The 12,500-nt window shown below is 44.8% G+C and overlaps 1 protein-coding gene across 1 annotated transcript in view; it reads right to left on the bottom strand.

The window, feature by feature from the left end:
• The window catches only part of cdh13 (cadherin 13, H-cadherin (heart)), a 382,402-nt gene that overhangs the window by 54,974 nt on the left and 314,928 nt on the right, over positions 1–12,500 (bottom strand). The window contains exons 10-11 of the mRNA XM_031564913.2: positions 11,431–11,613; positions 10,450–10,703 (exon numbers count right to left, since the gene is read on the bottom strand). Coding sequence (XP_031420773.1) covers positions 10,450–10,703; positions 11,431–11,613 — 437 coding nt within the window. The remainder of the gene's footprint in view (positions 1–10,449; positions 10,704–11,430; positions 11,614–12,500) is intronic.

Below are 12,500 nucleotides of genomic sequence, written 5' to 3'. Positions count from 1 at the left end.
ATCTGCTGGCAAAGCACTGGAGCCCCTATAGGCACGCACTAGTGGGAGAGTGGGATGGAGGATGTGGACGTCTCAGGCAGTGGTGCTATGATGTATTTGAGCACATGGTCTCAGAGGAAGGCATCTCCAGGTACTGCTGATAGGCAGGCAGTATTAGAGCACGCTGGGTAAATCAAGCATAAAAGCTCTTAAGTGAAATTACTGCCAGAACATTTTTCATCAAAAAATGCAACACTGACCTGAATTCACACGAGGGGGTATTTTTTGGCTAAATGTAGCTTTTTACACAGTGTAGGAGTACCTGTATCGCTTAAATCTAAGATATAAATCAGCCATATATTTGCTTTAGGCATTCACTATCACAGTGGCCTCCAAGGATCATTCTTTTTTCACTCTTTCAACAGACTGCAGTCTTACTTTAAAACCTTCCTTACTAACCGAGCCCTGTAACTGATCTGTAGTCGAGAGGTCCAGTGAAGCACGGTAATACCTTTGGGAAGATATCATCTTAAAAAAAAACATTTGCAAAAGGGATTATGTAACCTTGGGCCTCACTGAAAACTGGAAGAATTTCAGAACTCAAGAAGAACTCAAAGAATTCACAGCAAATGCTTTTGGTGGGTGGTTAAGATTAAAGGTCCAAAAACATTCGAGGTCAGAAATATAGCTTTCTCTAAGTCACCAAAAAAAACGCCTCACTGAGCACTGAGTTCTTGACAAGGGTTGAGCAGATGACCTTTACAATACGCCATATCCAGTCTGGGTTATGGGAAACACAAACAGAGAGGGAGTCCTGTGATGTTCTCTTTGATCACAAAAGAAAACAAACAGAACACTAAAACACTGGTCATGCACCACCATTTTCCGTGCCATATTTTGTGCGGTAGTGAGCATAACAGCAGGCCTGTTCCTGAACAGAGGAGCCCTTTGGGTGTGTAAGATATGAGTTGGCAGTCATCTCAGGAGGCGAGTCAGGTGCAGAATTCAATATTAAAGCTGAGAAAAGAATGTGCAAGAGGAACCGGAGGGGAGAGCTTTCAGCACTGTTCCTGAATAATGACAGAGGCAGAGAACGAGAGAGGAGCGAGAGAGAGAGAGAGAGAGAGAGAGAGATAGAGAGAGAGAAGGGGGAGACTGAGAGCAAGGGAGAGAGAGAGAGAGAGAGAGAGGGGGGAGACTGAGAGCAAGGGAGAGAGAGAGAGAGAAAGAAAGAGAGAGAGAGAGAGAGAGAGAGAAAAGGGGGAGACTGAGAGCAAGAGAGAGAGTGAGAATAAGAGTGAGGGATGGAGCGAGGGAAAAAAAGAGAGAGAGAGACAGAGGAAAAGAGAGTGAGGGAGGAAAAGGGAGAGAGAGAGAGATAGAGAGAGAAACGAAGAAAAAAGACATTTGAATGAATTGATGAGTGAAATTCTACAGCTATGTATTATACATTCAGCTGCCTTTGATACCTTCCATCCCAGGCACATTGCAAATGCTGGACCAGTGTGTTCAGTATTCAAGAAGAATTTTAACATACAAGGACACGACCCCTCTGTTTGACAATACATGCACCACAGAGCTTTCTCCTCGACATGGAGAGAGAACACACACTCACTGGGCTTCCCCACAGTCACAGCACAGAGAGAGATAGAGAGGGGGGAGAGAGAGACAGAGAGAGAGGAGGGGGAGATAGACAGAGAGAGAGAGGGAGAGGGGGGAGAGAGAGAGAGACAGAGAGAGAGAGAGGGAGAGAGAGAAAGAGAGATAAAGAGAAAGAGAGAGAGAGGGGTTCAACACTCGTTTATTGAACCAGTATTCAAGCCTTTCAAACACATAATGCATGAGATCATCTAAAATAGACATCCTATTAGATCAATTTATATTAGGAAAAACATCTCAGAGTTCAGCCTAGTCTTTAAACATCCCAGGCCTTGTGCTTCTGCTCATAGTTCAGCCTAGTCTTTTAACCTGAAGTCTTTTCTGCAGTGATGGCGTCGCTGCTGTTTTTGCTCTTGAAGATGTGTTTTGCAAACACTAAAACGTTTATGATCTGACAAATGCAACCACTTTTTGAACCCAATCTACAGATTAACTTTGACAGGCCAAAGAAACTACATGTTGGAAACCATACATAGCATCAAGGTGGGCAAACGACGCCGTGCTTATTGATGATGCGCTACTTATCTCCAGCATATACTCCAGCACTTTAGGGAGCACCTGACACTGTCAGCACCAGGAGATATCCACTGCAGGAAGTGCAGTATCATATTTTACTGTGCCAGCCACTAGCAGCAAGAGAAATGAAGATGTTTGTTATCGCAGTCGCATACAATGTAAGGGGGAGACAGAGACAATGTATCTCTGTGAGAGAGAACGGCAGTAAAAGTGTGAGTTCAGGGCTTTGTGTCTGGGAGGTGTGTGTGTGTGTGTGTGTGTGTGAGAGAGAGAGAGTCTGTGTGCATGTGTGTTTGCGTCTGTGTGCATTGGGAGAGCTGTTGAATGAGTTTAACACGTTTCTTCCGTGCAAGGTAACAGCATCTCAGGGATTAGCCTGAATATGTGAAGTTCTATCACAACAGACAGGTTACAGCCACAACACATCTCCATATATAGCTTTTTCTCTCTCACTCTTCTCTCACACACACACACACACACACACACACACACACACACACACACACACACACACACACACATACACACACACACACACACACACAGACACACACAGACACACACAAATGAGGGCAATGCATATTTAATCTTTCACTTCTGTTTTCTATCTCTCTCTGTCTCCCTTCATCCTTCTTATTTGGTCTTGGTCCTCTCTTCGATGCTTTTAACCTTACACACTCAAAGCTAGCTTTTGAATTATGAAAACCCACGGCCAGTTTGGGGATGTTTTTGTTGCACAGGAGGGATGGGAAAAATTGATGTTCAAAGCTGAAAGTCTTTTAAAGCGAGGCAAAGTCAAGTTCCACGCAGCTGTTCAGGATAATAAAGGGGGATTCTAGAACCTTCTGTGATGTCATAGGGGGAGTGTTCGGTCCCCCCCCCCACACAGTGCCTCAGATCCCTTTGTCTGGATGGGGGACTCTGATGATGCAAAAGCTCCTTTTAAAGTAGGGAAAGTTCAAATAAGGGCAGACACACACGTGCATATACATACACATCCACACACAGACACACTTGCACACACACACTCACACACGTACACACACACACACACACACACACACACACACACACACACACACTCACACACATACACAGACACACACACACACACACACACACACACACACACACACACACCTGCTGCAGTGCCTGTTTGTGCCAGTGATAAAAAGACGCCTATTATGTGATGTATCCGCAGACGAGCATCGGCGCGTCAGTCTGGCAGTGATAAAACTCCTCTCCGGCGGTCTAGACACTTCCCCACAGGAGATTGGGGGGGGGGGGACTGGTATCAGCACAAAACCCAAGCTTTTTATTAAAACCTACGTTACTTAAGGTTTCTAAGCATCGCGCTGATTTCAGTTCATTTCAGCTTTCTGAAATACTGAGTTTTTGCTTTGCCTTATCATTTCCTGGGCTGGATTGAAATGAATGTCACAGGAGGATGGAGGTGGTGTGATGAAAATGTGGTAAACCAAGCAGCAAAGAAAGGCTGGTATGAGGTGGCAAGATGGGTTCAAACGTTAAATGACTGAGTCTTAAGTAGCGTTCTTTTTCCATTAAAACTTCATGGCCTCGTTTAAACCCCTCATCTGTTTCCTTTTGCCTCTGTAGGACCTTTCCTCAGACGCTGTCCTTGGTGCTGAAGCAAACTGAAGAACAGTGGCAGGACCTCACTCACAATGCATAACTCTCACAGAGAGAGCAGCAGACACCGGGCCTCAGCGGACTGTTTAGGCATGACTGAAATGCTTGATAGACTGTGACAAATCATCAGTGACCTTCATCATAATTGTCCTCCAACTCCAATATTTTTCAGATTTTAGAATATGTGTGCTTGGTTCTGAACACGCACTCGCATTAATAAACAAACCCAGCCACTCAAAAACTCCAGGGATGTAAGAGTCCCACCATTATATACTCAGAAAAGCAACAAAAGTAAACATTGAAGTAATTTTCTAACAATGCATTTTTCTAAGAGCAAGGTACTATGCAGCATCTCAGTCTAAGCACCCTCTGACTGCCATTCCCATCCAGAACATTTCCCTTCCAGGCCTTCTGTCTCAGCACAGCACATCACTTCACACTCCTCAGCAAACAGACGCTGTGGCGCTGCTCAAAGCCCACTTTACCTGGGGGCATTTACGCATAGGATACCACACGTAGACACCCAGCCTGTTCTCTCTCTCTCTCTCTCTCTCTCTCTCTCTCCCTCCCTCTCTATCCCTACCTTGCCATCTTGTATATTTATGATTGCCTCCTCCCTCGCTTTGCTCTGATGCAACCTTTACCTGATCCTCTGCAAGCTTCACAGAGCTTCGCTCAGATTGGGCTTGAGAGAGGAACTGCTCCTGGCATCACATCAGAGAGAGAGAGAGAGAGAGAGAGAGAGAGAGAGAGGGAGAGAAGAAGGGAGAGAGAGATAGAGAGAGAGAGAGAGAGAGAGAGAGAGAGAGAGAGAGAGAGAGTGTGGAAGAGAAGAAGGGAGAGAGAGTCCACCAAACCTCACTGTTCACCTCCTGGTATCATGTGACCAAGAAAGGCAGCGCTTACAGCATCTCCAGGATCCTAACCACCACCAGATGACCAAACAACTGATGTCTGCTGTTAAGACGATGATGTGAGAGTGATTTCCTCTGCTTAGAAATGTGCATGCAAAACAAGTACCTGACTCGAACCCTAAGTCCCCCGAAAAGTTTATATAATGTGAGAAAATGCAAACACTGCTGATGTTTAAAACCCTTTCGTATGATTCATTTTGACAGGGCAAAGACAACTCTTGCTGAAAACTATACACACGGGCCCAAAAGCCTGCAGCCATTGATAAAGTGTTTGTAATGTATACGAGCTTCACAGCTCACTCCAGCCCTAAAACCCCCCTGGCACACGCAGACAGGCAGGGCGGGGTAACTGGGTACTCCTTGAACTTCTTACCAGCCACATGATGACTAAAAGGAGGCAGCGGAGAAACAGATGTGATTAGGCTGGGTGTCAGCGGCGGCGTTGAGATGGACGGCGAGGTGAGGAGACGATGAGAGTGTGATATCAGCGTAAGTGCAGACGCCAAACAAACACGCAGAGCTGTCAGTCAGCATGAGTCACTTTACAGGAAGGGAGTCAGACGGGAACGCGTGGCTACAGGTGAATAATTGCTGATTGAACCTTAAGGGAGTGAGTTAGAGACAGAGTGGAGAGAAGGCAGAGAGAGCATAGGAGTGAGTGAGTGAGTGAGTGAGTGAGAGAGTTCGAGACAGAGTGGAGAGAAGGCAGAGAGAGCATAGGAGTGAGTGAGTGAGTGAGTGAGTGAGAGAGTTCGAGACAGAGTGGAGAGAAGGCAGGGAGCACATAGGAGTGAGTGAGTGAGAAAGAGGCATCTGTTCTGGAAAGTGTCAGGGAGGGTTTTTCAAAAAAGGTTTCTCAGAATGAGTTGAACAAATGTACAAAAAGAAACAAACACACAGGTGCAACATAGCTCTCTAACCTACCTGCCATGGTGACGGCTGTGTACTACCTCCAACTCTAATTACAATTCTTACAATTATTCCTCCTTAGAGTCATTAAGGAGAGACTAATGAGAGAGGAAGTGGAGTCTGGTATCCTCTCTGCTGTTTGTCCTCGCTCATTAGGATAGAACGGATAACCTCCAAAAAGGTTATGAGGATGACAGCTCAAAAAGAAATGAAAAGAGAGAATCGGTCAATGCCGTCGTTTCACTAAATGGGAAACGCTATGAGAAAGTTGATGAGGGAAAAAATGAAGTCATCCTGAAGCCATCTGGCTAGCTGTATTTGAAGTGCTGCGTCATCTGGTTCATTTAGCATTGGCAATACATTCAGAAAGGCAGCACATTTATGAAATTCCTGTTTTGATGGGAGTAAGTCTGGTTGAATGGTTAAATGCACATTTCTGCTCTGCTTGCTCTGATTCTGCAGAATCTGCACACACACGCATGCATGCACACACACACACACACACACACACACACACACATACACACACTTCCTTTCCCTTCTCTACTCAGTTCTATCCTATCTCGGTTCTATCCTATCTCAATTTATGCCACCTCTCTCTCTCTCTCTCTCTCTCTCTCTCTCTGACTTTTTCTCTCTCTCTCTCTCTGTCTCTCTCCTTGTCTCATGCTCATTTGGCCTGCGTAGAGGCCATTGCACTTCAAAGACTTTCTCTGACTGGCTGCATGAGATCAAAAGAGGAAAATGAGTTACTCACTCATGTGGTCTGATTCATTCAAGAAGCAACAGTCACTCAGACTGCCTGCATACACAAAAACTTACAAAAACACACACACACACACACACACACACACACACACACACACACACCAGATAAGCAAACCCCTGATTAGCCATTGATGAAAGGGCGGGGGGACAATAACGCTGTTGAAACAGAGACTGTCCCACTTTAATAACGAGCAGTCGGTGTTCTGATCACATCCAGCCTGTGTTTAATGTAAAGATGTCAGCCTGTGTTTAATGTAAAGATGTCAGCCTGTGTTTAATGTAAACATGTCAGTCTGTGTTTAATGTAAACATGTCAGTCTGTGTTTAATGTAAAGATGTCAGTCTGTGTTTAATGTAAACATGTCAGCCTGAGAATGTGGAGTCCAACAGCAACAACAACGGCAGGGGCCGACACAAGGTCATGCCAGCTGTAATGGTCTATAAGTTATTTAGCGCAGAGCAGAAGCTAAAAGATGATTTTTTTTTTTAATTCTCTTTCATTGAACCCCACTTCACATCACCGTCAATAAAACATAGCGGATCAAAATGGCAAAAACACTGGCAATAGAAGGTGTGTGAGACACACAGGCAGGACTCAAAGTGAGACAGACGGGAGGGTTGAGTAGGGAGGACAGGGAGGGAGATGAATGAGGAAGAGGATGGAGGGGAACGCCTGAATGAATGCGATAGAGAGCCATGCGGAGGCACAGCACATCAGACCAACTGACAGCAGTGGCACTTGTTATTCTATAGCCTTTGTGACGTACAAGTAGACAACTATGCCATTATATTATCAGATAGACTAATTATCAGTGTTAATCATCGGTTACCAACACTTAGTCATTCTGACATTGACATTTCTAATCTAGTCTAGTCTAGTCATTTCTAGTTTCTCTTTGGTACTCTATATAAGACTTTAGATGACAGCATAGCTATACTGTAGCAAGGCACTTCTTTTAGGAAACAAAAACGGAAACACTATGTCTAAATCAGCATCAAGACGTGGAATGAACAAAAACAAAACTCTGGAAAAACTCTAACTTTCTCTCTTCCCTGTTGTCACATTCCATAATGAAACCATCACTATCTGCCTGCGAGGAGCACTGGCTCTTTGTAATAATGTGCGTAATTTTATTACACAGTAATTTAACTAACTCTGCAACCAAACAGCCACTCTGGGTGGACAGGTCCAACACCCAACCCAGAGATTTGGCTGGTAATGGAGCAGAAAGCTCTTTAATGCTCATGAGCTAACAATAACGGTGGTCTGGCTAATCATCTTAATCTAGTCATTTCATTTCACAGGTCATTGATGGCTCCAGGCAATAACATTAAAATCCGGGTTGCTCTCTGCTTCCTAAACCTCATCATTACTGGAGGTGCATCTGAAATCAGGCATCTCTGCCATTACGCCAAATCACTTAAGTGCCACAAAGCAAGAAGGGATGGATGTGGTAAAGGCCCTTTTGGAGTCTCGGGGAGAAGCTACAACACCAGTCTGAAGAGGAAGAGCACTTAAGGAGGCGGAGGTAGACAGTGCAGTGAAGGGGGATCTATATATCGTCACTGGCATAGCAGGGACAAATAAAAAAGATAAAGCGAATAAAAAAAAAAGAAAAGAAAAGAAAAGAAAGAAAGAAAGGATATTGGCTGCGTGGCAGGAAGCGCACACGTCTACCGAGAATCCATTTTGATTGTCATTCACATTAGGACTAACGGACCTTGCAGGGAGCAATTTGAAAGTTACACAGTAAGCCAGCAGCACTGGGGGGAATTGTTTGAGTGTGGCGCGCAGTAAACGGCAGGGCCCTCCAAGGCACAACTGTAATGACTTTGCAGTAAAGAGGTGGTAAAGACCATGTTGTTCCCCATGCCGTTTTGGCAGTTGATCTACCTTGTAAATACACTGTCAGAGCTATGGGCAATGAACTGACAGTATTTGCAGATGGCTGGCACACAAGGTCAGGGAAAATGGATACACTGCCTCAAAAGCATATGAACCCCACTAAAATGTCTGTTATGTGACAGTCAACCAGCCACATCTTAACTATAACCCACCAATCCTAACCATAACCCACACATCTTAACTATAATTCACACATCTTAACCATAATCCACACATCTTAACCATAGTTCACACATCCTTACCATTACCCACACATCTTAACCATAACCCACACATCCTAATGGCCAACAGTTATAGTACCTGAGATACTATTCACTATGCCAACTAACCTTGTAGCAGAGCAATAGGAATCTCAGGCAAACCTACACTGGCAGTCTTGACCAGGCTTTGAATGTGGACAGCCAGCAATAACCAGCTTTGCACAGACTGACTCAGTCACTGTAGAAAACTATGCCACCCTGGATGTGGTCATTGCTTTGCCAGGCAGAATTTCCTTGTGTTGAACCAGACAAATGAAACTATGTGGGACGGCAACAAGAATAAACTCCTTTTTTTGGAGAGTTTGGCTCCACACACATTAACTGGGGCTCTTAATTCCATTGTTCTTATACCAGTATATCACAACTGAACTGATTATAGTTATCTTAAACCTCTTCCTCATCCACACCTTTAAGTGGCACAATTTCAGGGAGCTTGACTAGGTTGCTTTGCAATGATCAGCCTCTTGAGCAGACTATACGAAAGCCATCCCCAGAGATCTTAATCCATCGCAAGTTAAAAGCCTGGTGGGCGATAACGTACTCCTTCCGCCTGTAGCATTGCAGAGTAACAAAACTCCTCGCAGAGAAGAAATTAAGTGGCTCACAGAGATGCCTGTTAAATAACACGACTTAATGGAACATACAGTACGTTATTTACTCACTCTCATCTGCACTGAGCAGAGAGCATCCTGAGAAACCTCGTGCACTTAGATTGTAATATGTTTTCTTCATATGTACCCTCCACTGTTAGTGCATTATGTCGTTTCCCTCTTGCTATTCGTTTCCAAGGCCCATGATGTAAATAAACAGTAAGGCTTTATCCACAGTGACATACATGTGAGTAAAGGTAGCCGTGCACTACCAGAAAGAATCATGCCATGATTCCCTGACGCCACGAAACTGGCTTCCCTTATGTTAATGCTCCATATATTATATTCAGATAAGGATCTTAATCCAGTGTCACTCTAAAGAATCATGTTACGATGACCATAAAACTGGCCTGCCTTACATTAATGCTCCATATATTCTATTCAGAAAACCCTCTTAACTCTATAGCGTAGTAATTCATAGCTCGTTCACAGTGCTACTGTGTGCATATAAATCACTTGTTATAACACACCCTAAAGAGATATAAATATGACGATGCCGCATATTTAAAAACATTGGTAAAAAGTGAGGCAAATATATGTGTTGTGGCATCATGATGGGCCAGCTAGCAGAGGGGTGTGGTGTTCGTGTGGAAGTCTGGCTGCCCAACCACAAGATGGCTGCCAGTGGCACTACATCTCCCAGAATGCAGCAGCACCCAACCAGGTGTAGGTGCTTAAGGCACCTGATGGAAGGAGCATTTAAGACAGGTGGTGCCTGTTGTGAAAGAGTGAGCCACGAGAGCCGAGAGAGCCAGGAGGGAGAACAGAGAGCACTTGACGTGCGGGTGAAGCCTTTGTTGAAACGCTTGCTGAAGCGTTTGCTAAAGCGCTTGCTAAGCCGAGTCCGGAAGGCTAGCACCACCGGGAAGGACCTGGACAGACAAACTTTGAGTTTGCAACCACAGTTGGTAGGACTTAAGTTAGGAGCAACTTTATGAAGCCTATGTTTTGCCTTTGAAGATCTTTGTTGTTTTGCTTCCTGAAATACTTTGTGTTGGTGAATAAACCGGGTTCCTCGTTTGAAAGCACTTTTGCCTGCTCTGTCCTGTTGATTACGCACTGCCCTACACCCAGCTCAGTGGTAAAGCCTCTCATGATACCACAGTGTATAAATAAGAAAAACAGAAACCACCACATTCCAAACCCAACGGAATGTCTTGCATGGGGCATGTGTGTGCAGCCTGAGGTTAGTCTGTTCTGCGGTCGTTATGGTTACGTGTCTGACTCTGCTCACTGACCTGATGCTCTGCGACTGGAGGTAGTCGGGGTCAGTGGCGTTGAGCATGGCCACGAAGCTGCCCACGGAGATGTTCTCCTCCTTGGTGACCACCATGGGGTCGGGGTAGAAGACGGGCCCCTCGTTGACGTCCTGGACGGTGACGTGCACGGTGGCGGTGGAGCTGGAGCCGTAGCCCACGTCAGGCACCAGCGCCTCCTCGTTCTCCACCTTTATGAGCAGCGTGTGGAAGGCTGTGCTCTCATAGTCCAGAGGCTACAAGGACAGGGAGAGGGAGAGACACAGAGAGAGAGAGAGGTTTAACACTTCTCTATTAAACCATTGTCTACCTTTCCCACACAATTACACCACTAAAACAAATTAAACAGAGAGAGTTGTTAAGCCTGTTGAGCCATTAATCTATCTGCATCAATATCCTATTTAAACAAATACAAGAAATACAGTTTTGGCCCCAAGTATTTGACTAAAGATAATAGAAACCTTGCAAGAACAACTGAAGGAAAGACAAAGAGAGAGAGAGAGAGAGAGAGAAAGAGAGAGAGAGAGAGAGAGGCAAGACAAAGAAACACAACTCAGAGTCTGAGGGAGCAACTGGGGTAATCAAAAAAGAAAAAACTGCACCACTGATGCAATAAACTAAACACAGAGGCGGTTGTTGGGTCCTAAGCCTTGACACTACTCATTTGTCATTGGTTTAGAAGTAGCTGTTTTGTGTTCGTTCACATCACTTTTCTCCTTGAACCATTTTTGCAACCAGTTTATGGTACTGTGAGCTCCTTTGAAACACAAACACATACATGCAGAAGTGACTTTGTGACCGCAAACCAACAAATTTAAGAGAAATTTAGGAGGCCAGATTCCAAATTAAGAGCATGGCTTCCCGTTAATACAGCTGATAAAAATAATATAATTTATTTTATAATTATAATTTCTAATATATTTTAGGGGTTGTGGGGTCTTTGGGCGTCTCTGTGAGACACACCTTGATGACGGACAGCATGCCCTCGTTGTTGTCAAGGTTGGTGGTGATCGCAAAGCTCTGGTTGGGGTCTCCGTTGATGATGGAGTAGACCACCCGCCAGGCCCCCGTAGCCGGGTCATCACGGTCGTCCACCGTCAGGTTAACCACCACACCGTTCGAGCCTTCGTCCACTGTAGCCTGGAACTGGGGTCACAAACAAACACACACACACACACAACGATGGTTATAGAGGGGATTATATCTATTAAATCTTTTATCGTTTGACAAGTATCTATATGTATTTTTACTTCTTTAATACTGTTATTCGTCTGGTATTAGACATGACTGTCAGTCTCAATGCACTCTATGAAACTCTATATAGCCTATCCTTAGCGAACCTCAACCCCAAATGCAAAATATGCAGTGCGTCAATAACTGGGTGCTACCAGGAACAGAGTAGTCATGGGTCTCACACACACAAACACACACACACACACACACACACACACACACACACACACACACACACACACACACACACACTATTGGCCTAGCTATTAAGCAAGCTGGGCCCGGGAACTGACCATGGTGCTGAAATTCCTATTTGAGATTGTGTGTGTTTTGTCCACAGACCCCTGGGGAAGGGGGAGTGTAAGCTAAGAGCTAGAAGTGAATGAGGAGGAGAATGTGAAGGAGGAGGTCAAGGAGATGATCAAGTAATGTGGGGATAATGGGATGTGGAAGTGGGGTAGGTGACAGCTGTCAATCATCCCCATGGGCTCCTCCCCAACTTTGCTGTCCTCCCGAACCTGACACAGTTTCAGTCTGAGGCGGCAAGCAGGACCAGAGCACATTAACCACAATTAAGCTCATTGGGGATACTGCAGACTTGCATACTAGCTGGATAGGACTAAGTCCAGTTGCTCAATATAAAACTTTACAACAGTTGGGAAATCCCCATGTGGAACAGACTTCCTCTTTGTGTGGAGAACACAGTCCTTTTTTTTGTATCTTTAATTAAGAACAGCTTGATACCGATTTGTTCCATTATGTGGAGGAAAAAAGTTTTAAAACTATCCGAGGATGCAACA

This window comes from Clupea harengus, chromosome 3 (assembly GCF_900700415.2).
Source record: "Clupea harengus chromosome 3, Ch_v2.0.2, whole genome shotgun sequence".
NCBI classification, from domain to species: domain Eukaryota; kingdom Metazoa; phylum Chordata; class Actinopteri; order Clupeiformes; family Clupeidae; genus Clupea; species Clupea harengus.
This window is presented reverse-complemented; position numbering and strand designations above follow the sequence as displayed.